We start from the raw sequence: 19,175 nt of genomic DNA on the forward strand, positions 1-19,175 counted from the left end.
GATGCATTAGTGATAATTTTCAAAACTCTTTAGATTCTGGAGTAGTTCCTGGGGACTGGAGGGTAGCTAATGTAACCCCACTTTTTAAAAAGGGAGGGAGAGAGAAAAAGGGGAATTATAGACCAGTTAGCCTAACATCGGTAGTGGGGAAAATGCTAGAGTCAGTTATTAAAGATGTGATAGCATTACATTTGGAAAGTGGTGAAATCATCGGACAAAGTCAGCATGGATTTACCAAAGGCAAATCATGTCTGACGAATCTTATAGATTTTTTCGAGGATGTAACTAGTAGAGTGGATAAGGGAGAACCAGTCGATGTGTTATATCTGGACTTTCAGAAGGCCTTCGACAAGGTCCCACATAGGAGATTGGTGTACAAACTTAAAGCACACGGTATTGAGGGTTCAGTGTTGAAGTGGATAAAAAATTGGTTGGCGGACAGGAAGCAAAGAGTAGGAATAAACAGGTCCTTTTCGAATGGCAGGCAGTGACTAGTGGGGTACCGCAAGGCTCAGTGCTGGGACCCCAGTTATTTACAGTGTATATTAATGATTTGGACGAGGGAATTGAATGCAACATCTCTAAGTTTGAGGATGACACGAAGCTGGGTGGCAGTGTTAGCTGCGAGGAGGATGCTAGGAGGCTGCAGAGTGACTTGGATAGATTAGGCGAGTGGGCAAATGCATGGCAGATGCAATATAATGTGGATAAATGTGAGGTTATCCACTTTGGCGGCAAGAACAGGAAAGCAGAGTATTACCTGAATGGTGACCGATTGGGAGAAGGGGAGATGCAACGTGACCTGGGTGTCATGGTGCACCAGTCATTGAAAGCAAGCATGCAGGTGCAGCAGGCAGTGAAGAAAGCGAATGGTATGTTGGCATTCATAGCAAGAGGATTTGAGTTTAGGAGCAGGGAGGTTCTGCTGCAGTTGTACAAGGTCTAGGTGAGACCGCACGTGGAGTATTGTGTGCAGTTTTGTTCTCCTAACCTGAGGAAAGACGTTCTTGCCTTAGAGGGAGTACAGAGAAGGTTCACCAGATTGATCCCTGGGATGGCGGGACTTACATATGTGGAAAGACTGGGCTTGTACTCGCTGGAATTTAGAAGACTGAGGGGGGATCTTATAGAAAACATATAAAATTCTTAAGGGGTTGGAGAGGCTAGATGCGGGAAGATTGTTCCCGATGTTGGGGGAGTCCAGAACCAGGGGTCACAGCTTAAGGATAAGGGTTTTAAGACCGAGATGAGAAAACATTTCTTCACACAGAGAGTGGTGAGTCTGTGGAATTCTCTGCCACAGAAGGTAGTTGAGGCCAGTTCATTGGCTATATTTAAGAGGGAGTTAGATGTGGCCCTTTTTGCTAAAGGGATCAGGGGGTATGGAGAGAAGGCAGGGACAGGCTACTGAGCTGGATGATCAGCCATGATCATATTGAATGGCGGTGCAGGCTCGAAGGGCCGAATGGCCTACTCCTGCACCTATTTTCTATGTTTCTATGTTTCTATGTCTCCCTGACCCTCCCCTGTCTCCCCCCTCCCCGTTACCCCCTGACCCTTTTCCCCCTCCCCTGTCTCCCCCTACCAAACCAGAGCGGTGGGCTCGGGGTGAGAGGTGGGGGATCAGTGGTCATGCCCTGACACCCATGCATTCATCGTTTGTTTTCCCGCAGGTGCCGCCATGCTGCTGAGAGCCGGTCTCAGACCCGTCCTCCGCACTGCCCGCTACCCGCCCGGTAAATGCGAGCAGCGCGTACGACCGATCGTCTGCTGGTACTGTGGGATCCGCCACATACTGCACAGAACAGGCCATTCGGCCCTACTCGCCCATGCTGTCCCACCTGCCCGCGCTTGGCCATTATCCCTCTAAACCTTTCCTATCCATGTACCTGTCGAAATGTCCCAGGGTTGTGGGCACGAGGAAAAAGTTTCAGAGCTTTACTTACAGGGAGAGGTCGGGTAGTCTGTGACCTGTTTCTGTGGAGCTCAGAAGGCTGAGGGGTGACCTTATTGAGGTGTATAAGATCATGAGGGGCACTGAGAAAGTGAACGCTCACAGTCTATTCCCCAGGGTGGAGATTTCTAAAATTGTAGGGTACAGGCTCAAGGTGAGAGGGGAGAGATTTAAGAGGGACCTCAGGGGCAACCTTTTCACTCAGAGGGTGGTCCGTATCTGGAACGAGATGCCAGAGGACGTTATAAGTGGACATAATTCATGTTCATACGTCATAGGAGCAGAATTAGGCCATTCGACCCATCAAGTCTACGCTGCAATTCTATCATGGCTGATCTGTCCTTGCCTTTGACTTTCAAAAGGCATTTGGACGGTAAAAAGATAGGACAGGTTTCGAGGAATGTGGGCCAATAGGCGTAGTTTATCTACTTGGTCAGCATGGACAAGTTGGGCCGAAGGGCCTGCGTCCGTGCTGTACGGCTGTGTGATGCTGTAAATGTCTGATCATTGGGCTGGGTGTTAGAATCCCTCACACCAACTCTGCTTCCAATCCACGGGTTGATCGGGGCTCCGTGTGGGAAGCACTCATGTTAATTCCCGGTGACGCCTGCCACTGGCAGATAGCCTGTCCAGACGAGACCCGCAGATCCAGCCCCAGCACCCACCCCCCCGCTGCAGTCCCATAACACCTCCATTCTTGCAGTGTGGGCTGACTCGTCACTGGATATCCGACCCCTCTCTCCCCGAGCCCTTCCTCTGAACTCTCTTTGGCCGAGGGTGATCTACTCACCGATTCCTCTCCCTCTCTCTACCCCTCCCCCTACCCCCCAACTCCTGCACCCACCCTCTGATCCCTCTTTCTCTCTCAGCCCTCCTCTCTCTGCCCCTCACCTTGAGCCTTCTCTCCCTCCCACTGACCCCTCTCTGCCCCCCTCCCTCTGCCCCCGCTCTCTGTCCTCCCCCTGAGGGCCGCACTCATTGTCTGCTCCCTGCAGGTGTGGGGACTGCGGGCTGTGTGGCGTTGGTGCGGTGCTGGAGCTCGGTGCCGCTGCAGGGCCGGACGGCGGGAAAGCCTTTTGCTCACCGCAGCTCACTGCGGCAGGCCAAGCGGGTGGTGGTGAAGCTGGGCAGCGCCGTGGTGACCCGCGGTGATGAGTGTGGCCTGGCCCTCGGCCGCCTCGCCTCCATCGTGGAGCAGGTAAGGGCACTGTGACCTCTGCCGCTGTTGCTGTCACCGTCGCCACCTTTGCCCCCTGTCGCCGCCACCTTTGCCCCCGTCATTGCCACATCTGCCACTGCGACCTCTGACCCTGGCACTACGACCTCTGACCCTGGAGATGCAACCTCTGACCCAGGCACCTCAACCTCTGCTCCCGCCGCTGTGACCTTTGACTTAATATGAGTCGAAACGTCACCTATCCATGTTCTCCAGAGATGCTGCCTGACCCGCTCCAGCATTCTGTCTTTTTGTGTATGAACCAGCTCCAGCAATTCCATGTCAGGTTTGACTTCCCGAAGGCATCTCCTCGCACTGGCTGCCATTACATTCCATTTACCAACAACTCTGCCCAACGTCTCATCAGGTGGCACTAGTGTAGATGGGGCATGTAGGTTGGCCTGGTAAAGTTGGGCCGAAAGGCCAGTTCCCACACTGTACGATTGACCAATATCCTCAGATATCCTTCCACACGGTCCACAAGAATGGCAATTAACCCTTGTTTTCCCACTCTCGCTTCTCATTGTCATACAACGAGGCATACCTCCCCTCTGCTAACAATGATCCATTCTACATTTTCCTTGAACCTCGTCCCCTTTGATCTCTCTTTTTCACACCTTATCCTTCCATATCTGTTTCCCTCTCCTCTGACTCAGTCTGAAGGGTCTCGAGCCGAACCTTCACCCATTCCTTCTCTCCAGAGATGCTGCCTGTCCCGCTGAGTTACTCCAGCATTTTGTATCTATCATTATGTCCCCCGAGGGCCATCTCTCTCCATGCCCACTGTCTAGAATGTCCAGTCTCCCTTCTGGCCCAGGCCACACCTTCAGCTGTCAGCGTAGGTTTCCAGAGCTTGCCCCCTCTATCACTCACCCACCCGGAACCTGCTACCCTGGAGACCTTCCAACTCTGCTCTGCACTGGCGGTCTGAAAGTAGCCTTCCCCCAACACAAGACCTTAACTCCATCATCAACCCTGCGGCCCTCATATAAACGTATAAAAGGACTGGACAAGCTAGATGCAGGAAAAATGTTCCCAATGTTGGATGAGTCCAAAACCAGGGGCCACAGTGAAAAAAAACGTTTTCACCCAGAGAGTTGTGAATTTGTGGAATTCTCTGCCAGAGAAGGCAGTGGAGGCCAATTCAATGGATGAATTTAAAAGAGAGATCGATAGAGCTCCAGGGGCCTTTGTTAGCCTGCACCAGTTAGGCCACGTGCCACGTGTTCGAATGCCCAGGTTATGCCACCTCATGTGCTTGTACACCCAGTCACGCCTTGTGTAGCGTGTTTGCTGCCTGGTCGTGCTGCGTGCCATGCCGTCCGATCACATCACATGTTCACCGCTGGGCGAGGTCGCATAGAAACATAGAAAATAGGTGCAGGAGGAGGCCATTTGGCCCTTCGAGCCAGCACCGCCATTCATTGTGATCATGGCTGATCGTCCACAATCAGTAACCCGTGCCTGCCTTCTCCCCGTATCCCTTGATTCCGCTGGCCCCTAGAGCTCTATCTAACTCTCCAGGTCACACCGCACGTCACCTCCAGTCGCGCCGCGTGTTCACCGCCTGTCACGCCCGTGTTCCCCAGGTGGCGGTGCTGCAGAACCAGGGCCGGGAGATGCTGATCGTGACAAGCGGCGCGGTGGCCTTCGGTCGGCAGAGGCTGCGGCACGAGATCCTCCTGTCCCAGAGTGTCCGGCAGGCCCTGCACTCCGGCCACAGCCAGCTGAAGGACATGGTGAGGGGGGGGGGGGGGAACAGTGCTGCACTGAGGCCACGGCCAGCTGAAGGACATGGTGAGGGGAGGACAGTGCTGCACTGAGGCCACAGCCAGCTGAAGGACATGGTGCAGGGGGGACAGTGCTGCACTCCGGCCATGGCCAGCTGAAGGACATGGTGAGGAGGGGGACAGTGCTGCACTCCGGCCATGGCCAGCTGAAGGACATGGTGAGGGGGGTGGGGGGGACAGTGCTGCACTGAGGTCACGGCCAGCTGAAGGACATGGTGAGGGGGGGGGGGGACAGTGCTGCACTTGGGCAGAAATGGTGAGGGGGGGCCAGCTGAAGGTAATGGTGAAGGTTGGGGGGGTCTCGGAGCGTGTGTCCAGATGGTGGAGGTGTGGGGACCGTGGTACCGCAGGTGATGGGTTCAGGGGATGAGCCTGGGGAGGAGGTGGGTGGGGGGTGAGGTGCATGTTGGGGTGGGGCTGGGCGTTCAGGCAGGGTGTGGGATGGGGGTACAGTGGGTGTGGGTTGGGGTGCAGGGTGTGAGTGGTCCGGTGACGGTGTCTTTGTGCCGGTTGCAGACGGTGCCGGTGCTGGAGGCGAGGGCCTGCGCAGCCGCCGGTCAGAGCGGCCTCATGGCGTTGTACGAGGCCATGTTCACCCAGTACAGCATCTGTGCCGCACAGGTCAGTACCCCGCGTCCCCCCAGTGTCTCTCTGTCTGCTGTATGTCGTCCTGCACGCCCGGCGTGTCTGTCCGCGTGTCCTTTCCCTGTGTCACCTGTGTACTGTGTGTCTAACGTGTCCGGTGTGTCGTGCGTGCCTCCCGTGACACGTGTGTTCCTGCCCCAGATCCTGGTGACCAACCTGGACTTCCAGGACGAGCAGAAGCGTCGCAACCTGAGCAGCACGTTGCATGAGCTGTTGCGTATGAACATCGTGCCCATCATCAACACCAACGATGCAGTCGTGCCCCCCCCAGAGCCCAGCGCAGACCTGCAGGGGGTGAGCACTGGGGGGGACGGGGGGGTGAGGGACCATGAGGGGTGAGGCTTGTGCAAGGTGGGGGGTGAGCAGGTGTTGGGGGAGGTTGGGTGACCTGTTAACCAGGGTGGGGGAAAGGGGGGAGTTTGCTGGGGTTAGTGGGGTGGGTTTGCATTGGGTGGGAGACGGGGGAGGGTGTGGTTCGCAGGGGGGTGGTCTGAGGGTCGGGGCGGTTCACTGGGTGACTTCGCAGGGGGAGGTTCACTGGGGGTGGGAAGGTTCACTGGGGCTGGGGGTTCACTGAAGGTGGGGGGTTCACTGGGGTTGGGGGGTTCACTGGGGCTGGGGGGTTCACTGGGTGTGGGAGGTTCACGGGTTGGGGGGTTCACTGGGGCTGGGGGGATCACTGGGTGTGGGAGATTCACTGGGGCTGGGGGGTTCACTGGGGCTGGGGGGTTCACTGGGGTTGGGGGGTTCACTGGGGCTGGGGGGTTCACGGGTTGGGGGTTCACTGGGGCTGGGGGGTTCACTGGGTGTGGGAGGTTCACGGGTTGGGGGGTTCACTGGGGGTGGGGGGGCTCACTGGGGCTGGGGGGCTCACTGGGGCTGGGGGGCTCACTGGGGCTGGGGGGTTCACTGGGGTGGGGGGTTCACTGGGGGTGGGGGGCTCACTGGGGGTGGGAGGCTCACTGGGGCTGGGAGGTTCACTGGGGCTGGGGGGTTCACTGGGGCTGGGGGGTTCACTGGGGCTGGGGGGTTTACTGGGGCTGGGGGGTTCACATGGGGCTGGTCCACTGCTGACTGTGGGCTGCGACTCCAGCAGGTGATCAGCATCAAGGACAACGACAGCCTGGCGGCGAGGCTGGCAGTGGAGATGCGGGCGGACATGCTGATCGTGCTGTCTGACGTGGAGGGTGAGGGAGAAACCGGGATGGGGGGGAGGGGAGTGTGAGGGTGTGGGTGACCAAGGTGTGTAGATGACGATTGTGAATATGATAGAGACAGTGACAAGTGTTATTGTGGAGGTGGGGTGTAAATTGTGAACTGCGGCGGGTGTGTGTGGGTGCAACAAGTGTGTGTGTGTGTGGGTGCAGCGGGTGTATGTGGGTGCAGCAGGTGCGGGTGTGTGGGTGGGGCGGGTGTGTGGGTGCAGTGGATGTGTGTGGGTGCAGCGGGTGTGTGCAGCGTATGTGTGTGTGCAGTGTGTGTGTGGGTGCAGCAGGTGCGTGTGCGGGTGTGTGTGTGCAGCGGATGTGTATGTGAATGCAGCGGATGTGTGCAGGGGGTACAGCGGGTGTGTGTGGGTGCGGTGGGTGTGCAGTGACAGTGCGGTGACTTCTGCATGGTGAGGGTGTGCATTGTGTAGAAAAGCAGCAGTGGCAATTGTTGACATGCAATGTTGGCACGGTCGGCATAACCTTGACCCCTCTCCTACCCCCGCGGCCAGTAACCCCCTCCTCCACGTGTTGCAGGCCTGTACGACTGCCCCCCTAGTCTGGACGACGCCAAGCTGATCGACACCTTCTACCCCGGGGACCAGCAGTCCGTCACCTTCGGCACCAAGTCCAGGGTGGGGCTCGGCGGCATGGAGGCCAAGGTGGGTGGGGGAGGGGGTGGGTAGGCCGTGGGTGGGGGATGGGGTGCGGAGGCCAAGGTGGGTGGGGGAGGGGGTGGGTAGGCCGTGGGTGGGGGAGGGGGTGGGTAGGCCGTGGGTGGGGGAGGGGGTGGGGAGGCCAAGGTGGGTGGGGGAGTGGATGGGGAGGCCAAGGTGGGTGGGGGTGGGAGAGAGGGTGGGTGCAGGGTGAGGCACCCAGGGGAGAGGGTCCCACCATCCTCCCCACTCTACTCCAGGTGAAGGCTGCCCTCTGGGTCCGACGTGGAGGTGGGGTCCTGGCGGCAGAGGGTGGAGTCCCGGTGTGATGGGTCTCTCACTGTCACCCCTCACCCAAGATGAAGGCAGCCTGGGCCCTACAGGGGTGTCTGGGGTCAGCTCCTGGTGGAGGGGGTGGTCCCGGTGTGATGGGTCACTCCCCCACCCTAGTGAAGGCAGTGCTCTGGGCCCTGCAGGTGTCGGGGGGGGGGGGGGGTCACGGGGCGAAGGGGGGTCCCAGTGAAGGGGGTTGTCCTAGCGGGGGGTGGAGTCACAGAGGGATGGGGTTCCCGGTGTGATGGGTCTCTCTCCCCCCCAGGTGAAGGCGGCTCTCTGGGCCCTGCAAGGGGGCACCTCGGTGGTGATCGCCAGCGGCACCCACCCAAAGGTGACGGGTCACGTGATCACCGACATCGTTGAGGGCAAGAAGGTCGGCACGTTCTTCTCCGAGGTGAAGCCTGCAGGTAGGTGGGGGGTGGGGGGGGGGTGGGCAAGGGGAACGAGCGGAGGGTGCGGAGAGAGAGGCGGGGTGAGGAGTGAAGGGTGGGGGAGGGAGAGGGAGGAGCATGGTGGAGAGTGAGGGGCAAGGTGGGGAGTGAGAGGGGGTGTTGGCGAGGGGGAGGGGGGGTGTTTGCGAGGGGGGAGGGAAGGAGGGTTGGTCTTCTCTCGTGTCCATCATCCATGTTTCAAATGTTACATCACTGTCATCGTCCGTCCTGAAAAGGACGCAAGCTTCTAGCGACGATCAGTGGGAGCCATCACTTGTACAGTAGACAAAGGTGGTAGCAGAATTAGCTCAGGACACTTCCAGTTTCCAGCCCCGCGACGTGGACGCCTCTGCTTTGGGGCCGGCAGGGTTGGTGACACAGTCTGTAGAAGACCACAGTTGCTGAGGTTAGTGTGCAGTGTACAAGAAGCTGTCCTTGAGCCTAGAGGTCACGGTTTTCAGGCTTCTTCCCGATGGTAGCATCGAGTTGAGAGCGTGGCCAGGGTGGTACGGGTCTCTGGCGATACTGCCCGTTGTGTTCCACCCTGGTGCCGCCCCCACTCTGGCAAGGACACCCCTCGCTCACCACCCCCCTCCTCTCCTACATGCAGGATGCCCTCTGTCCCAGCACTGAGTTGCTCTGGGCTGCGGGAGCGAGCGGTGGTTCGGTGACCGGGCCGAGTAGTCAGTGACCCAGTGACCAGGCGTGGTCTCTCTGGGCAGGCAGTCAGCATGCCAGCCACCAGCCCCCTCCCCACCGGGATTGGGAGGTTGAGTATCCAGCCTGTGGGAGGGGTCCACACTGACGCTCAGTGAGTGGGTCGGGGGGGGGGGAGGGGGAGGGGGGTAAGGGTCTCTACATTGACGGTGAGCACGTGGGTGGGTGAGCAGGTTGTGAGGTCTCCACACTGACGCTCAGTGCCCACCCCCCCCTCCACAGGCCCCACGGTGGAGCAACAGGCCGAGATGGCGCGGGCCGAAGGCAGAATTCTCGCCTCACTGCAGCCGGAGCAGGTGAGCGGCCGGAGCGCCCCGGGGTCAGAGGGGGGGATAACAGCTGGGGTGAGGGTCGGGGGTCAGGGCTGGCACCCTGTGGTTCTGCCATTGATCTTCAATTAATGTGCCCCAGGGGACGGGGTGCGCTGGGCGGAAGAGGTGGGGGTCGGTGAACGGGATGAGATCCTCACCCCCTGACTGTCGAAGTGCGCGTGGGGATGGGGGGGTGGCCTTGTCCGTGATGGGGAGGGGGGGGTGCGGTCCGTGACCCCCCGACTCCGCTCTTTTGCAGCAGGCGGTGCGGGGGGGGAGAGGAATGGGTGGAGTTGGGGGTCTGTGTCCGTGGTGGGGCTGTGAAGAACTGTGATCCCTGACCCCGCTGTGTTGCAGCGACGGGGGGGGGGGGGGGGGTAGGGGAGGGTCTGTGCCCTTGATGGGGGGGGGGAGGGGGGGGAAGGTGAAAGGGAAGGGGGGGAGAAAGGGAAGGGGGGGGAGAAAGGGAAGGGGGGGAAGGGGGGGGGAAGGGAAGGGGGGGGGAAGGGAAGGGGGGGGAGAAGGGGGGGTGTGTGCGATCCATGACCCCTGACCCTGCCTCCGCGTGTTGCAGCGCGCGGACATCATCCACCGACTGGCCGAGCTGATGACCGACAACCGTGAGGAGATCCTGGACGCCAACCGGAGAGACACAGAGAGAGCGGCAGCTACAGGTAACCCCGGAAACGGCAGCCACAGGTAACCCCGGAAACGGCAGCCCCCCCCGTGACTCCGCCACAGGAAACCCCGGAAACGGCAGCCCCCCCCCCCTCGTGACTCCGCCACAGGAGTGACGGGTGACCTTGTTCTGACCCCCACCGCTGGCGTTGCTGGGTTGGGGGGGGATCATTGTTGGGGTGGGGGGGGTGATGGGTTATCAGGGTGATGTTGGTCTTCTCCACCTCCCCTCCCCTCGCTCGTGTGGTGTTGTGGGGGTGCAGGGTGAAGTTGTTCTGACCCTCAATCCAGGCCGCCTGCCCTCCCTTGCGGGTTCAGGGGTGGGAGTACGAGGGTGACGTTGGTCTCCCCCCCCCTCCCCCAGATTGTGTGAGCCCCCTCCCCTGCTGCGTTGGGGTGGGGGTCGGGATTTGCGGGGGGTGTCACAGTAACGTTGTTTCCGCCCCCCAAGGCCACCAGTCACGTCCCTGCTGGGCCGGTGTGGGGGTCAATGTGAGGGTAATGTTGATCCCCGCCCCCCAGACCCACCTGTCGACCCCCCACCCCCCCTACCGGGTTGGGTTTGGGCCCGGGTGTGGGGATTGGGGTCGTTGCGGGTTTATCAGGCTAACGGTCTCTCTTCCTCCCAGGCCGCCTGTCCGCCCCCCTGCTGAATCGCCTGTCCCTGACCACAGCCAAGCTGAACAGCCTGGCCATCGGGCTGCGGCAGATCGCCTGCACGGCGCGGGACAGCGTGGGCCGGCTGCTGCGACGCACACGCGTGGCCAACGGGCTGGAGCTGGAGCAGATCACCGTGCCCATTGGCGTCTTACTCGTCATCTTCGAGTCCCGGCCCGACTGCCTGCCCCAGGTCAGCGGTGGGTGGAAGGGGATGTGGGTGGAGCTGATGGGGGAGGGGGCGCAGAGGGGAGGAACCAGGGACTCGGTGTGGGGGGGTTGAGGGCCGAGGGAGAGGTGGGGGGGTGCATCTCCTTGTGCCTTTCTCTGCGTAAAAACAGAAATACTCGGAGGACCTTCCCCATCTCCTGTGGCTCCACACAGAGATGACCGCTTTGGTTTGAGTGGCCCTATTCTCTCTCTAGTTATCCTCTTTCCCTCAACGTATTTATAAAATCTCTTTGGGATTATCCTTCATGCTCTCTGCCAGAACCATCTCCTGTCCCATTTTGCCCTCCCGATTTCCTTCTTAACTATGCTCAGTTCCTGAAACTCCTCCACAAATACACTTGATCCCAGCTGTCTGTATCTGTCCCATGCCTCTTTCTTACTCTTGACCAGACCATCAATGTCCTTCGTCATCCAAGCTTCCTTACGCTCACCTGACCTGGCCTTCGCTCTAATAGGAACATGCATGTCCCGGACTTTTGGCAACACACATTTAAAAACACCCCACTTTCCCGACGTTCCTCTTCCCCGCTCCAATTGACTTGACCGAATTCCTGTCTCATCCTCAAAGTTGGCCGTGTCGCGGTTCAGACCGTGTCGGGGGGGAAGGGGGTCAGTGGTTGGAGAGCGATACGTGGGATGTCGAGGGGTATTGGGGGGGGGTGGGAGTTACTGGGGTACGGGGGTGTTGGTGATCGGGGGAGTAACTCAGGTTCAGGGGTCTTGAGGTTCAGAGGTGGTATTATCGAGGTTCAGGGGTTTACCGGGGATTAGGGGGTGCTGGGGTTCGGGGGGTGTTGGGGTTCGGGGGTGTTGGGGTTTTGTGGAGTTACTGGGGTTCGGGGGTGTTGGGGTTTTGTGGAGTTACTGGGGTTCAGGGGTGTTGGGGTTCAGGGGGTGTTGGGGTTTTGTGGAGTTACTGGGGTTCGGGGTGTGTTGGGGTTCGAGGGGTGTTGGGGATCGGGGGTGTTGGGGATTTGTGGTTACTGGGGTTCGGGGGAGTTACTGGGGTTCGGGGGAGTTACTGGGGTTCGGGGGTGTTGGGGTTCATGGGGTGTTGGGGTTCGGGGGAGTTATTAGGGTTCGGGGTGTGTGGGGGATCGGGGTGTTGGGGTTCGGGGGGTGTTGGGGTTTTGTGGAGTTACTGGGGTTTGGGGTGTGTTGGGGTTCAGGGAGTGTTGGGGTTCGGGGGAGTAATTAAGGTTTGGGGGTTGTTGGGGTTTTGTGGAGTTACTGGGGTTCGGGGTGTGTTGGGGTTCTGGGGGTGTTATTAGGGTTTGGGGGTTGTTGGGGTTCGGGGGTGTTGGGGTTCTGGGGGTGTTATTAGGGTTTGGGGGTTGTTGGGGTTCAGGGGGTGTTGGGGTTCATGGTGTTGGGGTTCGGGATGTTGGGGTTCGGGATGTTGGGGTTCGGGGGTGTTGGGGTTCTGGGGGGTGTTATTAGGGTTTGGGGGTTGTTGGGGTTCAGGGGGTGTTGGGGTTCGGGGTGTTGGGGTTCGGGGTGTGTTGGGGTTCGGGATGTTGGGGTTTGGGATGTTGGGGTTCAGGGGTGTTATTAGGGTTTGGGGGTTGTTGGGGTTCAGGGGGTGTTGGGGTTCAGGGGGTGTTGGGGTTCGGGGGTGTTGGGATTCGGGGGTGTTGGGATTCGGGGGTGTTGGGATTCGGGGTGTTGGGGTTCGGTGTGTGTTGGGGTTCAGGGGCGTGTTGGGGTTCAGGGGTTGTTGGGGTTCAGGGGTTGTTGGGGTTCGGGGGTGTTGGGGTTCGGGGGTGTTGGGGTTCGGGGGTGTTATTAGGGTTTGGGGGTTGTTGGGGTTCGGGGGTGCGTTTCCCGGTCTGAGGCTCGTCTCTGCTCCTCTCGGCAGGTGTCGGCCCTGGCGGTTGCCAGTGGCAACGGTCTGCTGCTGAAGGGGGGGCGTGAGGCGTCGCACAGCAACCGGACCCTGCACCGCCTCACACAGGAGGCCCTGTCCCTGCACGGGGTGGGGGAGGCCGTGCAGCTGGTGAGTGTCAGACCCTCCCCCCCCCCCAACCTGGACCCCCTCCCCCACCACCCTGACACCCCACCCCCCTCCATCACAACGTGGGTAAGGTCATGTAGCTGGTGTCAGACCCCACCCCCCCAGCCTGTACACCCCCCTCTCCCCCGGGGTCCGATCCTCCCCCCCCCCCACCCGGCCCCTCCTCAATCCCCCACCACCCATTACGCAGGGGGCCCTGTCCCTACACGGCGTGGGCGAGGATGTGCACCTGGTGAGTGTCAGACCACCCCCCCCCAACTGGATCCCCCCTCCCCCAACTGGATCCCCTCCCCCCCCCCCCCACTCCATCCCCTCCCCCCCCACTCTTACCCCTACCTCACCACCCTACTCCCCCGATCCCCCTTGAGGCTATAGAGGTCAAGGTGACGGGGTCCCTTGTCCCGGTGAGTACGTGTCCTATGATGCTGCCCTCTTTATGGGACGAGGAGTTGGTGATGATAGTCCCGGGGGGTGGGGGTGGTCTGGAGTGGGTGGGGGGGTGGGGAGTGGCCCGTGTTTGGTGCTGCGTTTCCCGTGACACTGCCGTCCTCGCAGGTGAGCACGCGTGAGGATGTGGAGGACCTGTGCCGCCTGGACAAGCTGATTGACCTGATCATCCCCCGCGGTTCCTCCCAGCTGGTGCGTGACATCCAGCGGGCATCGCGGGGCATACCCGTGCTGGGTCACAGCGAGGGCATCTGCCACGTCTACCTCGACGCGCACGCCAACATCGACAAGGCCATCAAGATCGGTGGGTCAGTGACGGGGACTCCCTGGGGGGAGGGGGCCTGGGGTGAGAGGGGCTCTCTGCATGTGGTGGGGGCGGGTTGTTCAGTGGGCGAGAGATCCCTGTCAATCGACACTAAAAGCTGGAGTAACTCAGCGGGACAGGCAGCATCTCTGGAGAGAAGGAATGGGTGACGTTTCGGGTCGAGACCCTTCCTCAGACTGATTAGGGATAAGGGAAACGAGAGATAAGGACGATAATGTAGAGAGATAAAGAAAAATGAATAAAAGATATTCAAAAAGTAATGTCGGCGAGACCAAACGCAGGCTCTGCGATCGTTTCGCTCAACACCTTCGCTCAGTCCGCCTTAACCAACCTGACCTCTCGGTGGCTGAGCACTTGAACTCTCACTCCCACTCCCAGTCTGACCTTTCTGTCATGGGCCTTTTCCAGTGCCATAGTGAGGCCCACTGGAAATTGGAGGAACAGTATTTTGCTTGGGCAGCTTGCAGCCCAGCGGTATGAACATTGACTTCTCTAACTTTAGATAGTTCCTCTGTCCCTCTCTTCCCCTCTCCCTTCCCAGTTCTCCCACTGTCTTCCTGTCTCCACCTGTATCCTTTCTTTGTCCCGCCCCTCCCCCTGACATCAGTCTGAAGAAGGGTCTCGACCCAAAACGTCACCCATTCCTTCTCTCCTAGATGCTGCCTGACCTGCTGAGTTACTCCAGCATTTTGTGATACCTGCAAAAATGTAATGATGATAAAGGAAACAGGCCATTGTTAACTGTTTGTTGGGTGACAACGAGAAGCGACTTGGGTGGGGAAGGGTTAGAGAGAGAGGGAATACCGGGGCTGCCTGAAGTGAGAGAAATCAATATTCAGACCACTGGGCTGTAAGCTGCCCAAGTGAAATATGAGATGCTGTTCCTCCAATTGGAGTTTAGCCTCAACCTGACAATGGAGGAGACCTAGGACAGAAAGGTCAGTGTGGGAATGAGAAGGAGAATTAAAGTGTTTAGCAACCGGGTGATCAGGGAGGTCCAGGCGGGCTGAGCAAAGGTGTTCAGTGAAACAATCGCCCAGTCTACATTTGTGGGTGAGAGATTTGTTTGTGCGGGGGGTGGGTGGTAGGGGGAGTGTACAGAGTGAGAGACCCCTGTCTGGAGGGGGTGGGGGCACATGGGTTGAGAACTTCCTGTCTGTGGGGGGAGGGGAGAACTTGTGGGCTCCTGATTTTGGGGCGGGGAGGGGAGGGGAGGGCTGGTGGTTTGCTTGTCCTCGTGGCCCTGACTGCCCCACTTTGTCTGTGTCGTGTCTGTCCTGACCCCTGCCATTTCCAAACCCCTGCGCTTTGTCTCTGGAACTGGTGCACTACAATGGTGAGAACTATTTTCTGCACTCTTTCGTTTAGTTTACTTTAGAGACACAGCATGGAAACAGGCCCTTCGACCCGAGTCCGCGCTGACCAGCGATCACTAGCACTATCCTACACACCAAGGATCATTTATAATTTTTGCCAAAGCCAATTAACTTACAAACTTGCAATTCTTTGGAGTGTGGGAGGAAACCGGAGCACCCAGAGAAAACCCAAACGGTCACTGGGAGAACGTACAAACTCCGCACAGACAGCACCCGCAGTCAGAATCGAACCCGGGTCTCTCGCGCTGTGAAGCAGCAACTCTCCCGCTGGCGCCGCTGTGCCGCCCGCCCTCTGTATCCTCCCCTTTGCTCAACCTATTGTACTCTAGTTTGACGTGATTGTATTTATGTGTGGCATTATCTGATCTGATTCGATAGCACCTCGGTATAGGTGACACTAATAAACGCCAGCCTTCCCGCTTCTCTGCAGTGCGTGACTCCAAGTGCGACTATCCTGCTGCCTGCAATGCTCTGGAGACGCTGCTGGTTCACCGTGACCACCTGAGGACCCCCTTCTTCGACCAGATCATTGACATGCTGAGGATAGAGAAGGTAGGGCCCTCGCACATCTGTATCACTGCCAGCTGCGCTACACATCTGTATAACAGCCAACTAGGCTCCACATCTCTATCACTGCCAGCCCAGCACATCTGCACCACTGCCAGATATTCTCCACATCTGTATCACTGCCAGGTGTCACATTCATAAGTTATAGGAGTAGAATTAGACCATGCGGCCCATCGAGTCCACTCTGCCATTCAATCGTGGCTGATCTCTGCCACCTAATCCATTTTCCTGCCTTCTCCCCACAACCCTTGACACCCGTTCTATTCAAGAACTTGTATCTTAACAATATCCACTGACTTGGCTTCTAGAGCCCTCTGTGGCAATGAGTTTCACAGATTAACTACCCTCTGACAAAAGAAGTTCCTCCCCATCTCATTTTTAAAAGAGCGCCCTTTAATTCTGACGCTATCACCTCCATTCCTGAACTCTCCCACCAGTGAAAACATCCTTTCCACATCCGCTCTGTATCTTTCATTATTCTGCAAGTTTCAATAAGGTCCCCCCTCAACCTTCTAAACTACAGCGAGTAGAGGCCCAGTGCTGTCAAATGCTGTCACCCCCATATCTGTACCACTGCCAGCTGTCTCCACATCTGTACCACTGCCAGCTGCCTCCACATCTATACCACTGCCATCCCCGCTCCACATTTGTATCTGCCAGCACTGCCCCACATCTGTACCAATCCCAGCTGGGCTCCATGTCTGTATCGCCCATACCAGCTCCACATCCGTCACTGCCAGCCCCGCTCCACATCTGGAAGGCCCGCACTGTGTGAGGGAGAGAACCCTGGGACATCGGCAGTGGGGTCACTGGCACTGGAGTGTGAGGACTCGGCTCTCCTGCGGTGACATCACTGCACTCTGGCGCCAAACTCCGCCCTTTGGCGCCGACCTCCGGCCACTGGCGCCGACCTCCGGCCACTGGCTCCGACCTCCGACCACAGGCGCCGAACTCCGGCCACTGGCGCCGACCTCCGCCCTCTGCCGCTGACCTCTGCTCTCCGCACTGCCCTGTGCCCCAGGTGAAGATCCACGCGGGGCCGCGGTTTGCCTCGTACCTGACCTTCAGCCCGTCAGAGGTGCGGTCACTGCGCACCGAGTACGGAGACCTGGAGTGCTGCATCGAGGTGGTGGATGGAGTAGAGGAGGCCATCGCACACATCCACAAGTACGGCAGCTCACACACCGACGTCATCGTTACCGAAAGCGGTGAGTCTCCCCCACCCCTGTCTCCGCCTCTCCCCTGTCCCACACCGGCATCATCGTCACGGAGAGCGGCGGTGAGTGTGGCTGGCGCCCAGCCCCAGCATCCCCCCTACCCCCTGTGACACCCCCCCCCCTGCCCCCCGTGACAACCCCCCCTTCCATCCGGTAAAAGGTCCCCCTGAGAAGACCCCTCCTTCCCCGAGATGACCCCCCCTCGTGTAAACCCCCCCCCCCCATCTGACGGTCGGTGTCCCTATTACAGAGGAGATAGCGGAGTACTTCCTGCAGCACGTGGACAGCGCCTGTGTGTTCTGGAACGCCAGCAGCAGGTTCTCCGATGGATACCGCTTCGGGCTGGGTGAGTGGACGGGACTGGGGGGGGGGGGGGGGGGGGGCAGGGTGGGTGAGTCGGGATGGTGGGGTGGGGAACGTCAGCCCCAGAATGACGGTGTCTGTATGTGGGTCGGTGAAGGGGTGGGAATGGGTGACAGTAGGAGGGTGAGCGAGGGGGACAGTGGACGTCTGCCCCAGTGTGACGGTCCCTCTCTCTCTCTCTGTCGCAGCAGCGGAGGTGAGTTGGTGAGGGTAGGAGGGGGGAGGGTTGTGCAGGGGCGTCAGTGAGGGCGGGTTCATGATGGTGGATTGGTTAGGTAGGGGGAGGGGAGGGGCGGTGGGTGCGGGTGGGGGGTGGTGGGTGCGGGTGGATTGAGGATGGCGGTGGTGAGCAGGAGTCCCGGTCTAACGGCCTCTCTCTCTCTCTCTCTCTCTCTCTGTCCCAGGGGCGGAGGTAGGCATCAGCACGGCACGGATCCATGCGCGGGGCCCGGTTGGGCTGGAGGGGCTGCTCACCACCAAGTGGCTGCTGCGGGGGGAGGGCCAGGGGGTGTGTGACTTCACCGAGCACGGCAACATGAGCTATGTACATGAGAACCTGCCCCTGCCCCACCGGCTGTAGGAGCCCCCCCACTGAGCATAATGATTCCCCCCCCCACTGAGCATAGTGATTCCCCCTCCACCCACTGGCTGTAGGAACCCCCCCACAGGGCCCCTCACAGCCCCCTCAACAGGGTGTTGGGACCCCCCCTCACCGCTGGGTGTAGGGACCTCCCCCACTACAGAGTGTTGGGAACCCCCTCACCACTGGGTGTAGGGAACCCCCTCAGATCCCCCGCACACCGGGTGTAGGATGACCCTCCACAGAGGCACCCCAACAGTCCTAGACTCCCGCTCTCCACAGGATGTAGACAGCTCACCCACGTGTCACAGCCCCCTCCACCCCAAGCACAGGAACCCCCTACTTCCTGAAACCCCCCACTCCCCGTACCCCCACACTCCCCGTATCCCCACACTGCCCGCGTACCCCCACACTCCCCGTGCCCCCACACTCCCCGTACCCCCACACCCATCCTCTCCCCCCCATCCCCTCATCCTCCCCCCACCCCCTCATCCTCTCCCCCCCCACGCCCCCCCATCCCCTCATCCTCTCCCCCTGCCCCCTCATCCTCCCCCCCTGCCCCCTCATCCTCCCCCCACCCTCTCATACTCTCCCCCCCACGTCCCCTCATCCTCCCCCCCCACGCCCCCTCATCCTCTTCCACCCCCACCCCCTCATCCTCTTCCCCCCCCTGCCCCCTCATCCTCTCCCCCCCCTGCCCCCTCATCCTCTCCCCCCCCTGCCCCCTCATCCTCTCCCCCACCCCCTCATCCTCTCCCCCTACCCCCTCATCCTCTCCCCGTCACTGATTTTGCACCAGCACCACTGCCGTGAGTCCCTGAGATTTGCTGTGATTTTTACTCTGGCTAGGTAGCAAGTACGGCAGATAGTTTTAAAGTATTTTGTATTTGTCACAAAATAAACTTTTTGCTGAAGTGAATGAGTTGTGTCCAATCAATTATGCAATGTTACTGCGGGACTGTGTGGACTGTGTGATAATATCCTGATAATATCTCAGGAATGCAAAGGGACTTGGATGGTACTTTGTTCGTTCCCATTCCCACACTGACCTTTCTGTCCTGAGCCTCCTCCATCCACACATAAACTGGAAGAACAGCACCTCACATTCCACTTGGGTAGCTTAGCGGTATAAACATTGAATTCTCCAATTTCAAGAAACGAACTGCTCTGTTTTTCCCCCCTTCTCTGTGCTCCATCTGCATCTTCACCAGTTTCTTCCTCTGGCACCACAATTTTGACTTCCTCTATTCTTACCTCACCCCTTCTGCCTTTAATCTCTGGCCTTTGTCTAACCATCCGCTTATCAACCCCCCATGTATCCACCTATTACTAGTGTCTACATCTATCACTGGTGTCTGAAGTGTCTCGATCCAAAGCGTCACCCATTCCTTCTCTCAAAAGCTGCTGCCTGACCCGCTGAGTTACTCCAGCATTTTGCGTCCACCTATTACTTGGC

The 19,175-nt window shown here is 59.1% G+C and overlaps 1 protein-coding gene across 4 annotated transcripts in view; it reads left to right on the top strand.

Annotated features, from left to right (window-relative positions):
- The window catches only part of aldh18a1 (aldehyde dehydrogenase 18 family, member A1), a 20,411-nt gene extending 1,777 nt beyond the window's left edge, over positions 1-18,634 (top strand). For 3 of the 4 annotated variants that reach the window (XM_078413268.1, XM_078413267.1, XM_078413270.1), the window contains exons 2-18: positions 1,674-1,736; positions 2,950-3,152; positions 4,760-4,909; positions 5,477-5,581; positions 5,747-5,899; positions 6,699-6,792; positions 7,351-7,475; positions 8,068-8,212; positions 9,176-9,249; positions 9,839-9,938; positions 10,572-10,792; positions 12,689-12,826; positions 13,400-13,595; positions 15,423-15,544; positions 16,581-16,767; positions 17,027-17,122; positions 17,544-18,634. In XM_078413268.1, coding sequence (XP_078269394.1) covers positions 1,682-1,736; positions 2,950-3,152; positions 4,760-4,909; positions 5,477-5,581; positions 5,747-5,899; positions 6,699-6,792; positions 7,351-7,475; positions 8,068-8,212; positions 9,176-9,249; positions 9,839-9,938; positions 10,572-10,792; positions 12,689-12,826; positions 13,400-13,595; positions 15,423-15,544; positions 16,581-16,767; positions 17,027-17,122; positions 17,544-17,719 — 2,340 coding nt within the window. In that variant the 5' untranslated portion in view covers positions 1,674-1,681 and the 3' untranslated portion in view covers positions 17,720-18,634. The remainder of the gene's footprint in view (positions 1-1,673; positions 1,737-2,949; positions 3,153-4,759; positions 4,910-5,476; positions 5,582-5,746; positions 5,900-6,698; positions 6,793-7,350; positions 7,476-8,067; positions 8,213-9,175; positions 9,250-9,838; positions 9,939-10,571; positions 10,793-12,688; positions 12,827-13,399; positions 13,596-15,422; positions 15,545-16,580; positions 16,768-17,026; positions 17,123-17,543) is intronic. The other variant, XM_078413269.1, reaches the window with a different exon arrangement.
- The last annotated feature ends 541 nt before the right edge of the window (positions 18,635-19,175 follow it).

This window comes from Rhinoraja longicauda, chromosome 16 (assembly GCF_053455715.1).
Source record: "Rhinoraja longicauda isolate Sanriku21f chromosome 16, sRhiLon1.1, whole genome shotgun sequence".
NCBI classification, from domain to species: Eukaryota; Metazoa; Chordata; class Chondrichthyes; order Rajiformes; family Arhynchobatidae; genus Rhinoraja; species Rhinoraja longicauda.